This window comes from Eschscholzia californica, unplaced genomic scaffold (assembly GCF_041429995.1).
Source record: "Eschscholzia californica isolate CP2 unplaced genomic scaffold, dmEscCali1.0.p SCAF_3, whole genome shotgun sequence".
In the NCBI taxonomy this organism is placed as follows: domain Eukaryota; kingdom Viridiplantae; phylum Streptophyta; class Magnoliopsida; order Ranunculales; family Papaveraceae; genus Eschscholzia; species Eschscholzia californica.
In genome coordinates, this window is record NW_028238420.1 from 49,797,070 (window position 1) to 49,821,483 (window position 24,414).

Consider the following 24,414-nt stretch of genomic DNA (forward strand, 5'->3'; position numbering starts at 1 on the left):
ATTTATAAGAAAGTAACCCATAGAAAGGAAAAAAAAAGAAACCAAATTGCTTTCAATGAGAGTTGAACTCATGACCTCCCGCTTACTAAACGGGTGCTCTAACCAACTGAGCTATGAAAGCTTGTTGTTTATAATGTCTCAATCAATTTTAACACTGATTCAGGTGGTTTTTTCTTTCACTATCTAACGTTTCTGAAGAGGTTAAAGAATAAGATTTCATAAGCACTTTGACGCCACAAGCGCTAGCAGTTGCCGATATTGTCCCCGCTTTAACCACCTCATACAGGTACGGGGTTTTGTTCTTGGCGAAGGCTCCACGAGCCCCCCCAAAAAGCCTACGTCAAAGACTAAAATAACAAGTTAACCACTACGTCAAATATATAGTAATATTGTACGAATATGACATCCCATATGAGAAAAGAGATGAAAATATGAAATTCATTTCAGCAAGTATGCAGAAAACTTGCACAGTTACTTCATAATACATATAAGGAATAAAAAATGGAGTTTGGGTTTTGATGAAGAAGCTGTAAAGTTCTTGATATATTCAAACACCATGGAAATGTTAAGTTACAAGCATGAACCAATAATCTTATCAAGAACAACATAAGATGTAAAGAAATTAAACAAACAACAAGAGTTTTATAATCATAATGATCTTGGTGGTTTCTCTAAAACTGCAGAAAGAAAAACTTCGTCTTTCGATTTAGGAGAAATAATCCATTTGTGTTTCTTGTACCTGAATTGCAGAAACATATACATAAAGTCATCTAAATCCTTTTTATTGCAGAAGAATCTGTCAACCCATAGCAACCCACCTGGTCTCAAGATTCGATCCCAATCGAACAAGATAAAATCCATTAGTTGCAGATCAATCCAACCATCTAAAAACCCAATTGTATGAATCAAATCCATAGTATTATCGAAGAAAGGAAGCCGTTGATTCAAGGTCACATATAAAGGAATCAAACCCCTAAGAGCAATCATCTCATTAAAAGGAGCTCCGAGATTAAGAGCAGTAGAAACAATTGTTACGTTATGTTCTCTCATTCTTGCAGCAAATGTTCCAGTACCCACACCAAAATCAAGACCTATTCTTATCTCCCCAGGCTTGAACTTCAGAACATCACTTATAAGGAAATCTGCCGAAACTGAACTACCATTCACCCATTTAACTCGTTCTTTCTCCATTTCAAAACACCCACTGCATTTTGAGTAACCTCGCTTCGGATTCGTGCTAGCTAAACATTCAAAGTTTCGGCACTGATAGTTGCTCCACCGAACATTTCTACCATCTGGTAATTTCCACAAAGATTCGTTAATCGGGTAAGGCTTCTGATAGAGCTTTGATGCCCTAGTCAAGCATCGTCTCCGTGGTAAAGGATCACATCCATTAATCATTAGTTTCTGAGCTAAGTTCCAATCATCTTTGCAGTAAGAACCAATATCATAACCCATATACTCTTCTAACTCCTCTTTCATTAAAACACAGGCATGACCTATAGTATTATATACCTTTTCAGTTCCGTAGATATTGATCTTCCCAATTCTGTTATCTTTTGCTGTAATATACTTCCTAATCTCTTCGACTATGAATGAATTAATCAACGGGTCTTCTTTTACAGTAGTATTTCGGGTCCCTTCAAATTTAGGAAGTCGAATCTGTCGAAGAGATATATGAGCAGTATAAAGAGGTTTGATCACTTCATCTTCTAAAAATCTTTTGTACTCTAATTTCGAAATGCTCGGTTTATCAGTCCCATCCTTGTTCTTCTCCATATCTTGTACATGATTTTCAAGTTTATCTTGCAAACTTGCCATTTTCGAAAGAACTTCCTCAACACGATCTGATAAAGCTTTCATGTCGAAACCCGTATATGAATCTCTAACACCGTAAAAATGGCTACATATATCCTCATCATGCATGAAAAATCCAGCAGAGTAAAACCTAAATAGACTAGTTATACTTACTAAGATAACAAGACCTCCTAATAAAACTTGAAGTGAACCCATTATTTTTGAAATTTTGCATCTTGGGAAGCATAATCTACCCATCCTTAATCAGTATATAAGTGGGTATCCCAGATTGAAACTAAAACAACCTAAAGATCAAAACTTTATCTCAAAACAAAAACCCCAAATTACAGAGTGAAAGAAGCTATATCATTCCATTTCGTTGTGAGATTGAAAACATACCTAATTGGTGATGCATTTGGAGCCAGAAGTATCTCGGAAAACAAATAGAAACTGAAATTTCACTAATTTGTAAAATTTAACCCCCAAATTGAGCACAAACCCGAAGTCAATCATTGAAAACCCTAAAACTCACGCATCATAGTTGCTTCAGGAATCGATTTAGATGAATCTTGCAAGTGGGAAACCCTTGAAGAACAAACTTTCCTAACACAAATTGGCAAGATCTGTCGGTTGAAATAGTTTGCTTGAGTTCCATGAAAGTTAAAAAAAAGAAAAAACCCTAAAAGAGCTCGAACCCCGGAATTTGAAAAATGTAAAGAATTGCTCGAAAAGTGAACACTCAAAAATCGGTAGTAATTTAATAAACCTAATGAAAAGAGTTGACTGAGCAAGTGGGATTAGGGTTAGGTTTTCCATGATTTAATTTCCTCTTTTGATTCTGGTACTATTCAACTATGGAGTTCCCGCCACCATTAATGAGGAGTTCAGAAATGCTCCCGTTTTTATACTCCTTCAATAAGAAATTGAAAATGATCCGGTACATCCGGTTTTGCACGTAGTATAGTAGGCGCTACTAATTGATCGTATGGCCAGAGGAGTTTGGTAACCTTATGTTGATAATTACAGGTAATTGATCATGTGGTATATTAGTTAAACTACTATTGTGAGTGTACTAACCAACCTTAGATTTGGATAATAAAGATAATCGGGTCCTACTTGGGTCACCATACCAAACCCACTCATGTCTGAAACTCATTTTTTTCATGGGGGTTGAGTTTTAAAGGGTCAACGTTCGGGAAAAACAGAAAAGGTTCCGGGGAAGACGGTGGAAAACCAAAAAAAGTCAAACCAAACACTTCCCTCAAGTCGCCGGGATAAAAGTGTTGGCTGGAAATGGGCGGCTAGGACGTGTTTCTCTCTCTCTCTTCTTTCTCTCTTCTCTTCTCATCTCATTTCCTTTGTCTGCCTCTTTATCTCTTCTTTCCCTTTCCATTCTTTTTTTTAACAGTTTCGGCGAAGGGATTTTCCCTTCGCCGGAACCCTTCGTCTGCATCTGGAAGAACTAGATCCAGACGGGTTTCCGGCGAAGAGAGATCCCCTTCGCCGGAAATTTCGTGAGAGAGGGAGAGAGGATAAGAGGAGGAGAGAAAAGCAAAGAGAGAGAGAGAGAGAAGAAAGAAGAAAAGAGAGAAAAGAAAGAAGAATGTTGATGGTGATCGCCGACATTATTGGCAGAAGTCGCCGGAATCCGGTGGAGGTCGCCGGAGTTTTATTGAGATGTGAGGAGAAGAAGAAAGAATAAAAAATTAAAAGGGTGATGTTTGGTGGAAATCACCCAAACTTTATTGCCCAAAAAATTTTGCTTATTTCCCCAAAACACTGGCCTTTTAAAGACATGGAAATATTAACCTGAAGAATCAACCTCAGAATTAGAGCAACTCCCACCTCAACCTGTCTTTAGACCGAAAAACATCATTTTTTCACCCAAAATTTACAGCTTCATGTCAGCCCCTAAAATTCAGTTCCAACCTCAATCTCTGTTTAGGCCTAAAATTTATTTTCATATATTATTTTTTTTATAATTGTTTTCATATATTTTTTGGTGGTTTTTCATTGATTTGTACAAGAGAATTTTCTTGTGTACCGGGAAATGTCCAGTGTCCTGGGAATTTGGTTATGTACTAGACATTTTTGTACTGGGAAATTTATTTGTTTGTTGGAAATGGTCTTGTGTACCGGGAATTGTTCTGTGTACTGGGAATTTTGTTATGTACTAGACATTTTTGTACTGGAAAATTTATTTGTTTTCCGGAAATTGTCTTGTGTACCGGAAATTGTTCTGTCAACTGGGAATTTGGTTATGTACTAGACATTTTTGTACTGGGATTTTTTATTTATTTTCTGGAAATGGTCTTGTGTACCGGGAATTTTTCTATGTACTGGGAATTTGGTTATGTACTAGACATTTTTGTACTGGGAAATTTTCTTGTGTACTGAGAATGGTTCTGTGTACTGGTCAACTTTGAACCATTTTTTTATTTTTTTTATTTTTATTTTTTATTTTGTTTCCAAATCTTTACAGATTTTTTTTTCTTTTCTTATTTTCTTTCCAACTTTGAACCAATTTCAAATTTTTTCTCCAACTTTCCATATTTATTTCTTTTTTTATTTTCAGGTTTCCTCTCCAATTTCAATAGATTTCTTTCTATTTTAAAATATTTTTCTGTTTTAGTATATAATGTCTCAAAAAAGATAGAGATGGCAGTAATACAATCGATTTTGGAAGATTTGTAAAGAGAGATGACGAAAATCTTTCAAAAAGAACATATAATTTTTAGAGAGAGAAAGAACTGAAAACTTTGATGTTTTTATAGATTGAAAGAGATGAAGAAATAAATAAATCGATTGTAAGAGATGAAGAAGATAAATAAGAACATAAAACTTTTAGAGAGAGAAAGAACTGAAAACTTTGATGTTTTTAGAGATTGGAAGAGATGGAGAAGATAAAATGTGAAACAAAATAAGAATGATGAAGAAGATCTTTGGATGTATAAATAAGAAGTAATAAGGAATTGAAACCGAGTACAATGGGAGAGATCCAAAAAAATTGGCCAAAATTTCGTCAAAAATGACGCCATTTTTGAAATTTCAAAAAATCTGAATGTTTTTCTGTCGTGACCTCATGTACACGAATTTAATTAATTCGCTGTCGTCGTCTCAGATTGTCAGAAATACGGAAATGTCCCGTCCAAAGGCAAGAAGGGGAGGGAATAAAAATCAGGAAAAAGTTATGTTTCTCTGACATTTGGACTTGCTTCACATTTTTGACCGAAAATGGATTAGGCTTTCATTTAACCCCCAAAATTTGGATCTCTCAGTCATTTTTTTATGAAACAAAAACTTGAACAAGAATACAGGATAATCGCATATACCCTAGCCATGCATTTACTTCTAGGGGTTCCATGTAAACATGCTCCAACATAACATTATACCGACATGTGCTCTAGGCATGCATTTACTTCTAGGGTTTCGACGTAAACATGCTCAAACACAACATTATACCAACCGTTTCGCAAGTACGTATGAGTTACTAGACATGCATTAAGAATATACAATCTAATTATAGTCTACTAGGCATAATGCGTGCTTCCGGTGCAGACGCTTCTGTTTAGAATCTTACGGTTACTAAAAGATCTTGCGTAAGTTGAACCATTAAAAATAGAGTACAATCTAAAAAAATTACCTAAACTATTATACAATTAAAAAAATATAAAAATTACAAAATTTGTGAATCGTTATCAAATACTCTTCATCAATTTCTCCGAATTTAATTCTTGAATTGTTACTAAAATCTGCAAATTTTAATGGACAAATAAATTAGAATTTGGACAAGATAAACTTGGTAAGAACAATTAAATGAGTTTCAGAGCGAGACCTCAACCTCCTATTCTGGATATTAAATCTATAGGAGATTGGAACAAATAAATTGTGCGTCATTTTATTTTTTTTCATTGCAATTTCTTTAGCTTCCCTATGCCGGAAGATAAAAACAAGAAAACCTTTTTAATACTCCAGCAAAAAATTAAATAAAGTAAACGGATAAACCCCTAAAGAAATAAAATTAAAAAATTGTAAAATTTAGGGACAAAAGTTAATTTAGAGATATTTACTCAAAAGAAACAAAACTGGTTTGTAATTCCCTAAAAAAAACATTTGGTAAAATCTGTTTACCTAAACAGAGAAATTCTCTTCCCCTTTCTCATCTCTTTGTGCAGAATAACCATAAGTATAAAACAGTGCCTTCACTAACTCACCAAATAATTGAACCACAAATACAATCTAATGAATGAAAGAAATAAGAAAAAACTAGAACTCGAATCTCCACCTTGGTTTTGTCAATGTTCAATAGGATTCTGAAGATAAACCACAATATGTGTGAGTTCATATCTAAATAAACTCCTCTTTTAAAGAAAATATAGAAAAGAAAAATGAAAGATATGGAGACTTACAAGATGCAAATTTGTTGTTCTCTTTCTTGCAATTTGAAGAAGCGAATTTTTTTTTCTTTTAGACATTCCTACAAACACATAAAATTACAGTTGTTCCACATGATATATTCACCATAATGGTAGTATAAAGATTTGTTAGTTCTTACCTTGAATGTCCACCTTGGTTGTTAATTCTTACCTCGGTTACACCTTGGCCTTGCCCATGTTTAGTTAGAGGAATCTAAAGATAAGGTAGTATTTGTTGATGTCAAAAAATGGCTTTCCGTTATATCAGCATGAAAACGGGAGTTGATGCATGACAACCTCCGTTATGATGGTATATTCTGTTTGGAGAGGAGAGATTCCTCTGTTCAGCTCTGCTTCTCTGCTCTGCTCTGCTTCTTTATTCCAGCTCCTTGTTCCTTGCTCCTGTTCGTCTGTTCCCGAGGGGGGAAAACCTGCAAAGGGTTCGAAAACCGCTCCGACGCTCAAGACAGTCAGGGTGCTCTTTGTAGTAAAAGAATGAACATTGATCGATCCTTTTGGGGGGCGAGTTGTGAGAACTCTCAGTATGTGGTGATCTTTTCTGGGGTCAAGAGATCATGTCCTGTGAAGGACGAAGTGGTGGGCCTTTTATAGGCGAAGTTAGGCCGACTGTGATTAGTGGCAGTGGCGAGGTGGTGGCCGTCAAACCGTAATGAAAGTTACCTCTTTTGCGTATCTAGTGTTTCTCTTCGAGTTTATCCCGGATCTTCGATAAGTGAAAGTTCCTAAGTTCAAGGATACTTTGTATATATCTTGCCGGAGTGATAGACTCTAAAGGAGAAATTTCCTCCTTTAGATACGTGGAGTCCAATCGGGCTTAAACACTTCGAGATGTGTGACCGACTAAGATCTTTCTAGAAAGTTCGGGATTGAGTCATTAGGTCGCGCAGCGCTAATATCTCTCCAGTTCTAGGCGTAAGATATGGGGCGAACCTGTGGAGACCCCCCTTGTTCCTTTTGCGATCCCAGGACTGATATGTCCATGTCAAGGGCGTTTTGTGCAGAGCTGATTTTTTCTGGCCGACCTCCCAGTTAGGGGAATGTAGGGTGGACCATCAGGTGTTTTAGCTGTCGTGCTGCCTTAAGCCGAGTTGATCCAAGAGACTTTAGGTCCGATCTTGACTCTTCAGACGTTAGTCAACGTCTGGACATTTTATGCATCATCAGTATTTATAGAGAAGGAAGAAAAAACGTTTGCATGTGTAAGAGTGACTAGGGAGAGAGATAGGAAGATGGAAGGTGAATTTATCATGAATTAAGAGGGAGAGTTTAACCATCATTGTCTTAACAACTAAAGATAAGTTAATATTTACAGAGAAGGAAGAAAAAAAAACGTTTTCATGTTAAAGAGTGAGTAGGGAGAGAGATAGGTAAGATTGTAGGAAGATGGAAGGTGAATTTATCATGAATTAAGAGGGAAAGTTTTTTTTTGGAAGACGACTTCGATCTACGTACATCGTGATATTTGGCATTTGATACATCATAGATGTGACAAGCTCGATAACCGCCCACCCAAACACTAACAACATCGGGCCTATAGCCCAACAAGACAATGGCCTGAAGCCCAACAACATTATTTATACCCTCATAATCCCAATTTAAATAACCAAAGATTTCACCTTCTTTGGGATTCGAACCTGCGACCTCTAGGGCTTTCTGGAGTTTATATCAACACCTTGAAACCATTTGGGCTACCAACTGTTGACATTAAGAGGGAGAGTTGAACCATTGTCTTAACAACCCTCGTGATTCTTTGAACAAAAAAAAATTGTCCTCTTTATTTATTAATGGTATTCAATTTCATTTCACGAGGTGTTTTGATATTAGTATTTCACAAGGGTGAACACAGTTACGTTGCATTGAGTGGGCGAACTAAAATTTTTTTTATAGGTAGGTAATAGATCTAGTGTCCTAGATTTAATAAAAAAAAAACCAACGAATAACTGGATTTCTCTTTCGACTTGTCACAGTCAGCACAAAATATTGTGTTTTGTTATAGGCCGCGGTTTTGGGGAATAAAAAAAAATTCTCCGGAGAATAAAAATTTAGTAAATAAACATTGACTCATGGGCATATTTCCTTTTTAGTCCAGTAATTGGGTCGAACATTGCGCCTTAATCTTCATCTATTTTTTTTCCTCTCTCTCTCTCTCTCTCTCTCTCTATATATATATATATATATATATATATATATATATATATCCTATTGTCTATATATATATATATCCTATTGTCTCTCACCATCTCTCTCTTATTCTTTCCCTCTTATTCTCTTAGTCTTTATCTCTCTCGATTCCTCATTGTTTATCTCTCTATTGCTCTCATTATCAATGTCTCTCGATCTATCACTGTTTTTTTCTCAAATCTGACTGTTTCTCAATCGATCTCTCATGTTTCTCTCCCTCTCTCGCACAAACATTGTTCCAACAAAGGGAAGTGTTCTCTTCGTCGGAATTTGACATCGAGAAGAGTTTCTGGTGAGACCCTCTTCGATGATTTCGTGGGCACAAAAATTTTTGTGATCGTGGCTACAAAATGTTTCGTGGCCACAAAACATTTTGTGGTCATGGCCATTTCGTGGCTACAAAACGTTTCGTGGCCAGGACCGTTTCGTGGCTACGAACTCTGTTATTTCCATATATATATATACATATATACAGAGAGAGAGAAACTGCGAGAAAGATAAAAAAGTGTCTCCATCGAGATAAATAATGAGAGTGATCTACAATGAAAGAGAGAAAGAGAGATCTAGAGTGTGAACGACGTAAAGATAGTCATTGATAGAGAAATATAATGAGAGAAATGAAAAAAAACGAAAGCAATAAGAGAGAGTTAGGGTAACAGTGAGTTAAAGAGGAGAAGAGAGGAAATATAAGAAATGACAATGGTGGTGGTGTAAACTGGCGGTGGTGACTGGTGAAGGTGATAAAGAAGATGAAGGTTATGGGTAATGTTAGATCAAATGAATTTTTGGACTACAATAAAATATTCCCCCAGAATGTACAAAAAAAATATGGGTTCCCTACAAAATTTATTCTCCGGAGATTATTGTTTATTCCATTAAGCCATGGCCTTGTTATATAGACTAGTAAGGATATTTTTGACAATAGAAATCTTCATACTATAACGAACTAAGGATCGAATCTTCTATGGATTTAATTTCTCAGTGGTTATATGCATTGCCAAATGAAATCAATATAGCATACTAACGTTTCAGATCTCTAAGATACTTCATTTCAGATTTGTAAGATACTTCATTAGATATTTTATTATTATGTTGTCTTCGATGAAAAACGAATAAATCTCCCCTTCTCAATAAAACAGGTGTATAAAATCATAGCGATTGCTTAAAAATCTTTGAGATTTTGGTTAGGTACGATCTTAGATAGGCGTATTTTATTATATATAAGGGGAAGCAGGAAACTCTTTCTCTAACAAGGATCAAACAAAATTATTTTGTTCTAAGTTTCTGTTCTCCTATGTATATAAGCCTAGTGACATTTCTCTGTTTTATCTAACATACTTAGTTGCTCAACATGCCCATCACAATGGAGTTTGATCGTGAGATGTTCAAGTCAATCAAGTGTTTCACAATTTTAAAGTCACAGGTTCGATTCCAAATAATTCAGGTACGTATACATTTGAACTTGTTATTTCCATTTTGTTTACAATATGTTCTCGTACAACCGGCAACATAGTTTGCGTAAGAGTAACTTAGAGCATCTCCTGGGCAACACTAAATCTTAAAAACTTCGAGTGTTCACATATGATTTTTGAAGTTTGTCCAGTACAAAACTCATTTTTTAGGCCGTGATTTTGTACAACAAAAAGCACCTCATATTTTAAAAGGCCTCGTATAAATGTTTCTGGGGCCTCAATCACAAAATTACATCCATATTTATATTGCATTTAATAAAAATGGCAAAATCTTTAAATAAATCATGTATGGCTATGGGCCTAGCCATTTGACGTTCATATAAATGAGTCAAATTAGCAAGAAACCATCCTTAATATATTCATACAGTAAAAAAACGACAACTAAAGAACATTGAAGATTTTATATGTATATAGTTAATATATTATACTAGATATAGCCCGTGCCAGAGGCACGGACACTCTCGCTGAGCATTTTAAACAGTCACAAAGGGTATAGCATGTATTCATAAGCCAAACACGATTCGCTAAGCATGATAAGTTTTGTCCGGGCATTCAACTAAATAAGAAATTGAATCTCTTAAAATATTTATTCATAGGCCAATTCCGCATCTAATGGACAATTGTCATATAATGAAGTTTAACTTAAACACCATAATTTATTTTGTAAGTGAAATCCCAGTTGGTGACTTATTTCAGAAAAATACGATCTCTGAATATCAACCAAGAATATGAACTGATGTGAAATATCAAACTATAACCATCTGTAAGCTACGAAAGCAAGAAACAAGAAACAAGAAACAAGCATGAATAAAAACCCTATTGGGCACACATGTTAGTATTTCTTGGATGATTCTATAATTGTTCGGTGCTATATTCTCAAACTATAACGGTCTTGTTCATTAGTACTTTTGCATTTCGTTGAGACTGAATAGAAACTAGATAGAACAAATCCATGTGAAATTTCATTTTTGTGATTTAGTCGACGTTTATCAAAATTCTTAAAATGTTATCTTATGACAGGTATCAAAGACTTTTGAGGAGGGGAAAGTCGAACTAGAAGAATATGTATCTGAGTTTGAAGGCTAAAGTTGGTTTAAGTATTCTTATCAAAGTTATTGGTATTGGGAAGCGAGAGCAAGATCTAACAACCATTGTTGTTGATTATGCAAGAAACAGTGTACCTAGTTCTCGTTCTGATAAACCTATTGGTAAGGTATCTTTGAATCTTACATCTGGGGATATAATAAGGGGTTTGACAGGAGATGTTCGAAAAAGTAAAGCTAAATCCGAGGATCTCTTTCGAGAAGCGATTTGGCCTCGTTTACTTGCAAAAGGATGGCATTCTGAACAACCTAAACTATCCATTGGTACAAATTCGAAGCACTCTATGGTGTTTATCATTCCTCGCAGGGGCGGAACCAGGATTTTTAGCTAGCCGGGGCAAGCCTAATTACGATGTATTAAAGAAGAAAGATAAAAGAAAATTAGGTTAGGGTCTATTGTAGAAGCTGGTAAAATTTGGAGGTCTTTTTTGTAAGTTACTCATATTACGAGGACAAAACGAGAATTAGTGCTAAAAAGGGGTAGTCTTAAAGATGCTCCCAGAAAACTGCAAAGGCACCTGTTTCCCTCACAAACTTTGACTCAATAGAGGCGCTTTCCGTAGTTATAGGGAGTGTCTTTAACACTTCCCAAAGAAAAGCCAAAAAACAAATCCCTTGCAGGTAAGGGGAGTCGAACTCCTGACGTCTGGAGCACAAGGCAAAGCTCTTACCAGTGAGCTATTGGCCCACATCTGTTGCATATTTGTAAGAAAGTTATAAATCCAGCCTGGGCCACTGCCTAGGCTGGTCTTGACATAGGTCCGCCACTGATTCCTCGTATTAAGAAGTTCTCAAGAAAGAAACTTGTAAAAGGAGATCATTATTTCGATTCTATTACTGATGTCTTGGACAAAGTTGCTTCGGAACCAGAGCTAATTGAGCTCGAATTTGAATCTTCTAGAGATGAAACAAACAGAGAAAATGGGTGTGGCAAAAAGAAAATGAAACTCGACGAACTTGGTGATTCTAATCATCTTCTTCATAGCTATCTTCAACCACAACTTAAACGAGTATGACAGATCTCATGGAGTCTTACAATCATCATACTAGCTTGAGTGATGAAGAAGGTGGAGACGGTTCACTCCCTTTTAGAGAATTGAGAAGATTACCTATCGACACTATTGATAGTTACGACCCTTCAAGCTCTCCGAGTGAAAATGAGGAAGGTTTTAATGATCCCGTAGATCAGCCAGACGGGCTTCTAACCGATCAGGGGGGGTCTAATTCTATTCCAGAAGAGAATATGTCTGTTGAGCCTGTCCAACCACCATGTTCGGATAGTTTGGTTAGTTTTCCGATTCTTTCGGAGTAAGAGACTCAAACTAACGAGTCAGATAATATCGATATAACCTTGGAAAGGCTTATGGATCACAACGCAGGTAAGTGTTGAGATACGTGTGTAAACACGTGATATAAGAGACGAATCGAGATGAGGAGATCCGACAATCAAGACTAAAGATATTTGAAGATATGTGAAGATCAAGAATATTTAGTTTCATATATTTAGAATATTTCTTGTAATATATCTAATAATAATACTAGATATATTTTATATTGTTTCTTAGTTTAGTTAGGATAAACTAGGAACCCTGATCCTAATTTCTCTATAAATAAGAAAGGGTTCTGAGGATTAAATCATTCGATTACTAATCAATCATTGTAATGAATCACCACAATTGTGGTTAATAAAGTATGTAGTCATTCTGGCTTTCTCTGAGGATGTAGGTCGCGAATGTCTGACTGAACCTCGTTAAATATGGTGTTCTTTATTTATGTTCGTCTATCTCCTATTATCACATTATCGTGAATTTCTACATGGTATCAGAGTCAGGGCGATTGTTATTATCTATGAGAAGACCTCCTGTTCTTCGTGAAGATTGATCCAGACAAGACTAAACCAAAATAAATTTATCCTGGTTTGAATCTCTTGTTCTGATTTCTTCATTTGAACTTCTCAAGTCAAAACCCTAGGTTTGAATTCAGATTCAAAAAAAAAAAAAATTCCCTCTTTCCAACGATTTTCTTTCTTTGTGATTCTACTTTCCAGTCGCTTTGTTGATTTGTTCGACTCTTACAAAATTCTCTTGTGTTTATTGTTTTCACTTCCAAACCGAGAATACCGGGTAGAAGATGACATTATGTTATCAGTTATGGCTAATGAGGTTTTCAAGAAGAGCGTGAAGAAGGTTTTGGATGTGATTATTTCACTCTTTTCTTCAAGTCGGTCACTTCAAAAGTTTTGTGTTCCGACTTGCGGGAGGGTGTTGAGATACGTGTGTAAACACGTGATATAAGAGACGAATCGAGATGAGGAGATCCGACAATCAAGACTAAAGATATTTGAAGATATGTGAAGATCAAGAATATTTAGTTTCATATATTTAGAATATTTCTTGTAATATATCTAATAATAATACTAGATATATTTTATATTGTTTCTTAGTTTAGTTAGGATAAACTAGGAACCCTGATCCTAATTTCTCTATAAATAAGAAAGGGTTCTGAGGATTAAATCATTCGATTACTAATCAATCATTGTAACGAATCACCACAATTGTGGTTAATAAAGTATGTAGTCATTCTGGCTTTCTCTGAGGATGTAGGTCGTGAATGTCTGACTGAACCTCGTTAAATATGGTGTTCTTTATTTATGTTCATCTATCTCCAATTATCACATTATCGTGAATTTCTACAGTAAGGTCGAGAAGAAACCGGACAAGGTGATTATAAAGTGCCAATTTACCCGGATTATCTCCTGTCACAAAACGTCGGAGATTAACTGCTTTTTCTCAAGAAGAGGCAAGCTTCCAAAGAGACAGTTCGTCTGTTGACAATGGACTGAGAGAAGATGATACCAGTTTAGATTTGGGCCAGTCCAGTGCAAGCGACAATGTGGTGTCTGATGAAATGAGCCTATCTCACAACAATGTTCCTATTGAAAGCGCCCATGGTGATACTAGTGAGGCTATGGTCAGGGAGAACTCCATTGAGAAGGGTGAATCTATCGACAAGCATCTAAACGGGGAAATTAATAACATGGGCAGCGATAACTCCTTTGAGAAGTCTGAATCTCTCGACAAGCATCTAGACGGGAATTTTGATAACGTGGGCAGCGATAACTCCTTTGAGAAGTCTGAATCTTTCGACAAGCATCTAGACGGGAATTTTGATAACATGGGCAGCGATAACTCCTTTGAGAAGTCTGAACCTCTCGACAAGCATCTAAACAGGGATTTTGATAACATGGGCAGAAAGAACTCCATCGAAAAGTCTGAATCTCTCAACAAGCATCTGAACGGAGATTGTGATGACATGGTCGGCGAGAACTCCATTGAGAATTCTGAACCTCTCGACAAGCATCTAAACGGGGATTTTAATAACATGGGCAGCGAGAACTCCATGGAGAAGTCTGAATCTATCAATAAGCATCTAAACGGAGATTGTAATGACTTGGTCAGCGAGAACTCCTTCAACAAGCCCGAATCTCTCGACAAGCATCTAAACGGGGATTTTAATAACATGGGCAGTGAGAACTGCCTTGAGAAGTCTGAATTTCTCGACAAGCATCTAAATGGGGATTTTAATGACCCAAAACCAAACCCATATCTTCTTCCATCGGATCTTCAAACCAATGAACCATTGAAGAAAGAGGTGAAAGAAACTCCAAGTGATCCATTTAGCTCAAAGGAGACACCTTTACCTTCTAATAATGTGGATAGTAAAGAGAGACAACCCGTTGTGGTTGCTCGAAGATACAGCACAAGAAATCGACCAATAACTAATAGAGCGTTGGAAGCATTTGCTTGTGGATACATGACCAAGAATAGGAAACCAAGACAGTCCTCACAGGCTAAACGGCCCCGAGGTAGCGGTTCGAAATAGAGAAAAGTTGTCAGAGGATCAAAGTCCAACCCTCAACAGAGAAGACTTCATGTACAGTTGGTAAAATCATACTTCTGTTACTGTTATACTTTCTCTTTTGATATTCATACTCCTTGAACATATCGGTCTCGACTGGTTTTTGTTTTCTTGAAATGTTATACTTTAGATTCTGTTTTTTTTTTTAATTAATTCATAGATTTTGATACTTTTGTTTGTTTCAGTATGATTTCGAAATCGAAGTTCTTATATCATATTCTTGGTTTTGTTATTTATCTATACATGAAACAGGGTTCGATGTTTTGAAGCGCTACAATCAATCTCAAGGTTGTAGAGAAAATGCATGCCATGTAATTTAGACTCCCTTTGATCCCTGATTGGGGATGCCTTTGGAAGGTCTTTAGAAAGGGATGCCTTTAGAATGTTCCTGCAATGGGAGGATAATAGGATATCACACTTCTAATGGAAATTTTGTACACACCTCATGTTTTTCTAAGCATAACTTATGTATTTGTATCTCAAAGTCAGAAGACTCAGAACCTATAGAGTGGGAACCAACTTCGTGACCACTCCGACCAAGTTAACAACAAACCACATGTTTTGGAACCCTCCACCACCCCTTTCATCATGCCGATAGGGTTGGACTAGACTGACTGAAGTTTATCTAGTGAGTGATTACACAATGTTTAGTAGCCTCTAAATCACTATGTATTTTCTTAATTTGCAATTGTTTGTGGAGAGGGTTGAACTGGTTTAAAAAGAGGTTGTAAGAAGTATTGGGTCTACTAAACCAATTAGGAACGTTAAGAAACTACATGCCTTTGGATACAAATGAGCTACAAAAAAAGGAAATTACTCATTTAAAAGTGAAAGATAACCGACAAATGAAAATTTCAATTTATAGATTTAAAATGAGAGAATATACTTTATTCTTGTGAATTGGATTTATAATGGAATACTCTAATATTCAGAATAATTTCCTAATCAAAACTTTGGTTGTCGCTTTAAACTTCAGCGAGAGTGCTTATACCAAGAAACGAATTCTGAGGTGCTTGAGGAAGTAGGGAACTTAAAACACCGGTTTGAACATCGTATTCATGCCAAGAATTAATCCAAGCACAAACAGAGCTTTTGACATTTAAGAAAAATCTGTCACCGTCAAAGAACACGGGTTGAATATAAAATCCAGGATTCTTCTTCATTTTTATCGCATACTTTCTCTTACTATCCCACTTGCTGTTTTCATAATCATTTAGTACCCAAGTTAATATTTCATCGTCCAGGGTAACCACAACAAGATTAAGTTTATCTTTTACAACCCCAAGCCAAGCACGACTCCACCAACATACGCGCTTTACCATTTCAAATACACTCTTTGGTATTTCAATCAGCCTACTCTCTTCTTTATCCAAATTGAATGCAATAATATATCCCGCACTAGATAACCAATGTATAATCCCTCGAAACCAAACAGGGCTATGATCAATTGGTTTGTCGTCCTTTTTAAAGCCATTACCAAAGCTTATCCTCGTAGACTTGTTGAAATCTCTCCAACGCCCTTTTTTTGGTATGAAAATTTTAAACTCGAAACCCGTGTTTGTTGATACCAAGCAAACCACACTGTAATGATAGTCGAGAGAGGAGGAGAAGGAGGTAGGGACTAACCCGAATTCACAATGTTTACGTTTGTAAGGAGATGGAATAAATCTTTTTTTCTTGGTTAAAGGGTTGACAATGCACAATGATCTGCATGTAACCCTATTTGATATGAATCCTAGGAGACTAGTCAAAAGAAGGCCATGACAACTAGCACGAATGATTTGTGCACTGTGCTCTCTGCCTAGAGAAAAGATAGTTGTACTGATGAGATGGGGTGAAGAACGATCAATAGATAAGTGAAGGATATTTCCATGAGGACCTTTCGTAAATAAATTAAAAGCATGGTAAGGAATGGTTTGAAGACTCCTAGTAGTATGTTTGTGGATAAAGAAAGGATCAGAGATTAAGGAATACCATCTTTTGTTGATAACTTTCAATCCACCTAAGGTTTTAGCAGGCACTCGTGTTAGAATCTCACTAAGAATATTGTCGTCGTCGAGGATCGTTGTCGCTGGCATAAAACAGTTATCATCTGCACACAAAGAGAAGAAAGAACTTAAGAAACTAGCTCTCAATGGTCATCATGCATGCCTAATACCCATTGTTTAGGGTTTCCACATAAATATATATATATATATATATATATAATATTAAGTTTTCAAGATTTCTAAAAACCAATATCAACCAATTCTTCAATACCAATTGAATATTAGGTTTTCAGTATCATCATCTGTCTAAAACAAACTATCCTTAATCGAACAAAAAATTAAACTTTAAACTAGACCCAATTGAAAACAATCAAAACCCTCCAACCCAATGAATATTATACCAAAATACATGAACAATAAAACCCAAATTACAGAAATCTATGATGAGTAAGTAGAGTAGGTACCTTCTTCTTCTTCTCCTAGTATTCTGCTTTTGACGTTTCTACTCCAGGTTTGGTTACTACTACTACTTCTAGGGTTTTTTTTGTTGTTGTTTTGGCGTTTTAAGATTGTCATTCTGCCCTTAATGAAGGTCGTTCCTCCCTCCCTCACCTCTTCTTTATACATAATTTGTTTCCCAATTTCCATTCCGTTTTGTAGTTCAATTAGGATAGAAACTCTGTGCCGGTGGCCCCTGCTTTTGGCTAGATTCCTTTTTTGATCCTCTTACTTATATGACTTATGGTAAATCTTCTGTTAGGGGGCCTTCTTGTTTTGAGTCCAACAATTAACTTGGGGGGACATTCTTGTTTTCAGACATATCAAAATCGTCCTGTCTCGCATTGGAGATGTTCTAAAACCGAAGTGAGCTCAATGAAACAGCTGATCCCCCCTTTTAATTCAGGGGCCTTCTCATTTTTTTTCTTCTAGTTCTTCTCACTCTAGTTGTTGCATTTCCTTATATATAAATCGCAATCCTTCACAAGATGACTAAAATATTTAGAGTATATAGTTCTTTTCAATATTGGATCTTCATCACTAAATACTACTATACATATAAATAAATTAAGTCCACTGTCATAGATTCAAAACTAAATAAAATTAATTACTCCAACTCAGTACAGTAATTACAACTATAAGTTAATTCTCAACTAACATAATAACTTCCTAATCAAACTTTGGTTATTGCTCTAAACTTCGACAAGAGTGTTTATACAAGAAAACAGATATCTGGGACATGTAACGCATAGAGATCTTGAAACACCAGTTACAACATCGTGTTCATAAAAATTATACAACCAATTATAGGTAGAGCTTATGAAATTTAAGAAAAATCTTCGACCATGACAAAACAAGGGTTTAATAACAAATTCAAGATTCCTCTCCCTTTATCTCGTCCTTTCTCTTAATTTCTCACTTATCGTTTCCATAATCATAACGTACCCAAGATTAATTTCATCTTCTTCAACTCCAAGACCACCAATCATCATTCGTTACCACCATTTCAAATACATTTTTTGGTATTATCCTACTCTCTTATTTATCCAAATTGAATGCAATAATATATCTACTTTCAGTTAAGCAATGTATAATCTCTTAAAGCAAACATGATTCAAAACTGAGAAACCCCTTTTCAAGCCATTACAATATCTTATCCTCGTAGACTTGTTGCAATCTCTCCAATGCCTCCCCCTCGGCATAAATAAATCGAAAATCAATCTTATTTGCTACCAAGCAAACCACACTATAGTGATTATAGTCATATGGAGAGAATGCAGAAGTTGGCCCAAAGACTAATCCGAATTCACAAGCTTTTCGTTTGCTGGGATATGGAATAATTTTTTTCCTTGGTTAACGGGTTGAAAATGCACAATTCTAATATGTCTCCGCCGCAATGTCTAGGGTTGTTCGTTTTGAAATTAACCAAAAGAAGGTCATGATAACTAACATGCATGAGTGGTGAATCCCCTAAATAAATGGCGAATTGCCTAAATAAACTGGGCAGAGGGTATAGATAAAGTTGAATGATACATTGAGGATTTAGGTATTGCAGAAAGAAATTACAAGCATCTCTGAGTGGTTTGAAGACTACAAGTAGTTTGTTTGTTTATAAAGAAAGGATCAGATATCAAGTCAAACCATTGTTTGTTGATAACTTTCAATCTACCCATAACTTTTGCAGGCAGTCGTGTTAGAATCTCACGGAGAAGATTGTCGTCAAGATTGTCCATGACTACCATTGTTGTTGGCATAATATAGTAATCATCTGCACACAAAGAGGAGAAAGAGAGAGAAACTTAAAACTACCTTTATATATTAATCGGGGGAAATTATTTGGATATATTTACCATAAAATGTAGAATAGTGGGAGAAGTAACCAAAGAAGTGAAAGTAAATAAGACAACGACTTTTAACGTGGAAACCCTCCTCAATATGAAAAGTAAAAACAACGGGACTAGTAGTCCAACCAAATCAAATAAAATAAGCAACTGAGTTACACTTGTTCAAATGAACACAACGCGAGACTCACACTCCAAAAGGAATCAATCTCAAAAACGAAAAAACCCTCACAAAAAAAAAAACAAAACAACCCAGAAATATGCAGTAAAAAATGATCCTAATTCACTAGGATTCCGACCACCAAATATCAATCCCACCGTACGATTACTATGTGAACAAGTTAGAAATACCTCTACAAAATTGTCCATGAGCCCACACCTGCCCACGGGCACCCGAGTCCAGCGAGGACCATAGACGCCCTCGCCTGTATCGGGCACAACCATCCCATCCCGCCAAGTTTGGGTTGACGGGCATGGGTTAAAACCTCTACCAGCGGACCCGTCCATGCCCGCACCCACTTAAAGTCACCCAATGAAAACCAACCAAATTACATCAACTTTTTTGGTTGATGAAGCCCAACAATCCATGTTGCTAGGCCTTTAGGATGGTAACCAATATGTTTAATGGCAATCACACGAACCCAATGCATTGTTTTGCAATGACTTAAAATAATTTCTAGTAGGTTACTGAAGTAGTGTTTGGCTTTGAGGGAGCAAGGAGTGGGATAAGTTTATCTTAAATCTCATGAGAATATTAGTCTTCAATGTAAGATTGGATTCTTAGAAAGAACAACACAAATAAATGTCTAGTTTCAATCCTACATTGTCTCTTTAGAAATAAGAAAAGTGTCTGGAAACTTTATAAAAAGAGATGAAGAAGGAAAATTTTTCAAGTCGTGAGCTTACCCACTACCCGCTCGTCCATACCCGAATTACCCGAGCTCTTTACTGGGCTTGGGCGGGTAATGGGCAAAGCGAATTTCAAAATTACCCGCCCAATTAACCCGCTTCTCTAATGGTCATTGAAATTTGGCGTCCGACCCGATACTTCAAGTGTCCATGGACACCCATACCCGCCTAACTCCCTCCCCTAGACCAACCCCAACCATGTTTCCCCACAACGAGGACAAACCCAACACCCATTTCTTCTTAACAAATGTTATATTCTTTGCTGCCCATTTTATTTGGAGACCACTGTCCATGTTCTTCTCCTCCTATGTGCATTGATTTGTTCTATTTTTAACCTATCAGAGTTCATTTACTTCATTAACAAAAATTGAATTTGGTGTTTTCGTTTCTACCATAGTAACTCATTTTCGTACGATTTTCTACGCCCATATAGAAAATTAGTTATTGCTATAGAAGTCTAGTTCTAAAATTAGTTTTGCTAGCATATAAACTTTGAAATTCAAATTCTATAACTATCTACTATTAAACTATTTCCTATAATAAAGTTGAATAGTTTATGTTTCTTTGAACGAGGGAAAACATGAAACATTCTTTTATACCAAAAAGTTAGTAGGTGTAGGAGAAGACTTATTTTTCAAAAAAATTGAGTGAGATAGTGGTAATGAATTTGCAAAATAACAAAAATGATTGAACCAATATTACATTTGAACAATAAAAAGAAAAAAAGGAAAGAAAGAGAAAAGCTTAGCATAATCAAATAAAGGTAGATATATTTTTCATAAGACAAATGTTACTCCAAATTTTACTTACTTTGTATATTGAATAATTTTTGGGCTTATAGTCCAAATACCTACCCTTAAACACACATTTAGTCCTCTCTAATCCTAAAATGAGTTTGTAAACCAAAATATTAATGTAAATGGATATCTAGTCCATTTGTATCCATCTCGAGAGAAAAAACAAATCCCTATAATACATATTACATCATAATACCCAAACTAACCTTCTTTATGTACAAAACTGATTTTCCTTCAAAATCCCCAAATATCTGTTTTCATTTTTATCTTTCACCTTCTCTCTCCAATCATGATTCTATTAAAAGTAACCATTATCTTCATTCTTCTCCAAAACAGAAACCTGTCTCTCTAAAACCGAATCATCTATTCAACCTCCATTTTTGAGTCTCGAAATCTGCTTCATCTTCATTAAACCAGCTGAAAATTCCATCGTTTATTTTGATTTCCATCATCAAAAATTCAGGTTTGAACGTTAACAGTTGCTTCTAAGGTTAAAGTAACAAGTTTAATGTTTTTTTTTTAATGTTTTTCATCATCATCATCTTTAAAGATAGTTATGATTTTCATTATAATCGAATTCATCTCTGTAACATCTTTTCAAATATTCATCATTATTCATGATTTTCTCTCTTTAAGATCTTCATAACCGATTTATTATGTTAATGTTAAATCATTGTTTACTAATTCATTATCTTCGATTATGTTATGTTTGTATCCATGTATTATTTTTTCATTAGATTTAGGTTATAGATCTTGATGTTTAGAACATCTCTCGATATCAGATCCGGTAAAGATAGCATTTTTAATCCAGAGAAGATTACGTACGTTTTTTTGTAACAGAATGTAAACGATGTGTAATTTATACGAAATTATGTGTACTTTATTAAACATCACAATTTTGTACCAAAGAAGATTCCGTACGTTTTTTTTTGTAACAGAATGTAAACGATGTGTAATTTACATGAAAGTATGTGCATTTATAGAATATCACGCATTTGTACCATAGAAGATTCTGTATGATGTTACTGTAACAGAATGTAAACAATGTGTATTGTGCAAAAGATTATATGTACTTTATTGCGCTTTACACATTTGGACCACCAAAGATTTCGTACAATTATATTGTAACAGAATGTAAATATTGTGTAGTGTTCCAAAAATTATATGTAATTTATCTCACATTATACATATTTTTTCACATAACAGTGACCTTGTGATTCAAACTAAAGTTTTGTTTGTCTCCCAACACATTATGAAGTTTAATAAACAATATGCATAATTTACTCCATTATACGTGTGGTTTCTAGTAAATTATATGTTTTGTTGACAAATGTATATGTTTTTCTTTTTGTAGTTTTGTTGTTACTTATAGAATTTCTTACAAAATCATCCAATCCAACTAAGACCATAAAACTAAAATCAGATGACTTGGATAAAATATTTATTAAAGTTGGTCAGTTGTTACTGGTGTGCAAAAGAATTTCGATGTGTTCTTCGGCAATATAGTATAAACACAGGGCATGATTCAAATTCATCAAAAATGATTTAAAACGTGTAACTATTGTTTGTCCTGTTCAAGACTGCAAATAGAGAGTACATCGATGGGCATCATTTCTGAACCAGAAAAGATTTTGTACGTTTTTTTTTGTAACAGAATGTAAACGATGTGTAATTTAAAAGAAATTATGTGTAATTTATTGAACATGACACATACATTTGATAAATTACGTTGTATACATGACAATTGATGGTTTCCTCGTCATAAATAACATATAATTTACGAACTTGTTTAATAATTTGTATTCGACGTGTGTTTATGTAAGAGTAAAAATGAAAACAAATGTTGTTGTAATGTTGCTAGAAAAATATACTCTTTCCAAATCTGAAAGTTAAGTGAGAGAAAGTGACATACATTTTGTATATTTACCCCCAAATCATGCTAAATTGATCCCAAAAAATATATTCTTTCCAAATCTGAAAGTTAAGTGAGAGAAAGTGACATATACGTTTTGAATGTTAATCCCCAAATCAGCTAACTGATCTCAGAAAATATACTATTTCTAAATTTGAAAGTTAAGTGAGAGAGAGTGATATATACATTTTGTATATTAACCCCCAAACCACTCTAAATTGATCCCAGAAAAATTCGGTCCTTGATCTGATTCGGAAAGAAGGAGATTCGATTTGGCTTCCAAATCTGAAAGGATGAGATAGAAGATCTGTTTTGGAAAGTATATGTTTTCCCTATTTAATTCCCCAAAATTACGCTAGAATGTTGGTATTCAAATTTGGTATGGCCCCAATTTTAAATAGCGGGAAATCTGTTGGGGACACGGACAGAAATGTTTATTATATAGTAAGGTTTTTAGGTCCAAAGTGCAAAAAGACTAAAAATCCATTTTTTTAGGAAGATTTGACACTAAACCCTTTTTGAACATTATTTTGGGCCTTATACCCATGGACTCATTAAACTATTCACAGTGTCAACCGAGAGGAAGAACGTTGTCTATTTTGGACCCATTCGTGGGTAACGGTGGAAATCGAGGCCGACTCTCAATTCTACCATGGACTTCTTCGGGTCAGACGAACGAAGCACTCTTGGACTATAAACGTTAGGATAGTGGGGCAAATTGGGTCGAACTTACATTAGTTTCTTTATGTTCATAGCCCGTATGAGCCTGAAAACTACTCCAGACTCGTCCGCTAAGAGCATCTCCAATGGGACACTCAATCTCTAACACTTAAAGTGCCACATATGACTTTTTGGAATTTTTGTTAAAAACCATCTCCAATAGAACACTTTGTTAGACACTCTAATATGAGGTGGACACTTTTATTATAGAGTGCTAGAGAGAAACTCTAAAATGAGAGTGTCTACTTGAGACTCTTTAAGTGTTACTTCAAAATTCCAACCAATAGAAAACATTGTTTTTCAACTACTTTTTATCTATTGGATGAAGTGAGACATGTGCATTACGTATAGAGACTTCAGAGATCTCCATTTGAGACCAACAAAATATAGAATGTCTCTATATTAACATTTAGGAAAGAGAACCCCTTTTGACACTTGACAACTAGGATTTATAGAGTCTTTGTTAGAGTGTCCCATTGAAGATGCTCTAAACTACATCAAACTTATTAATTACCAGTGGGTTTCGTCGCGGCCCTAATGATATAAAACCACAAGAAGCTTGGCATAGGGGCACCAGAACAAACCACTCCTTGTTAACTTTCTACCAAAGAGAGAGGGGGTTTATAAGCATAGTTAAATTGGGACGCCCATCAACTCGGTTGCTTATAAGAACCATGCCACATCTTAAATTCAGTTGTTAAAAAGCCTAAGTGCACTCCAATCATCTGGCTAACATGTCGGGTGATGGGTCATGAAAATGTCCCATCTGAGTCGTTTAATTTAGCCGAGTTAGTCCGTTTCGAGTCTTTATTATAATAAAATGGTTGGTTTTCTTGATTAGG

The 24,414-nt window shown here is 35.5% G+C and overlaps 3 protein-coding genes and 1 non-coding gene across 4 annotated transcripts in view; all 4 read right to left on the minus strand.

Annotated features, from left to right (window-relative positions):
* The window catches only part of LOC147551318 (cullin-1), a 67,864-nt gene that overhangs the window by 33,188 nt on the left and 10,262 nt on the right, over positions 1-24,414 (minus strand). The gene's annotated exons all lie outside the window — the stretch shown is intronic.
* On the minus strand, positions 48-121 carry TRNAT-AGU (transfer RNA threonine (anticodon AGU)). Its single transcript has one exon. It is a non-coding gene; the product is annotated as a tRNA-Thr (tRNA).
* On the minus strand, positions 514-2,644 carry LOC147551323 (S-adenosyl-L-methionine-dependent methyltransferase). Its single transcript, XM_086672512.1, has one exon. The coding sequence runs from the start codon at positions 2,053-2,055 to the stop codon at positions 649-651; it is 1,407 nt and encodes a 468-aa protein (XP_086528638.1). The 5' UTR covers positions 2,056-2,644; the 3' UTR covers positions 514-648.
* LOC147551324 (F-box protein At1g20360-like) lies at positions 15,752-17,528 on the minus strand. Its single transcript, XM_086670858.1, has 2 exons — positions 17,360-17,528; positions 15,752-16,999 (listed from the first exon to the last, which is right to left on the minus strand). Exons 1-2 carry the CDS (start codon positions 17,520-17,522, stop codon positions 15,873-15,875), a joined length of 1,290 nt encoding a protein of 429 aa, XP_086526984.1. The 5' UTR covers positions 17,523-17,528; the 3' UTR covers positions 15,752-15,872.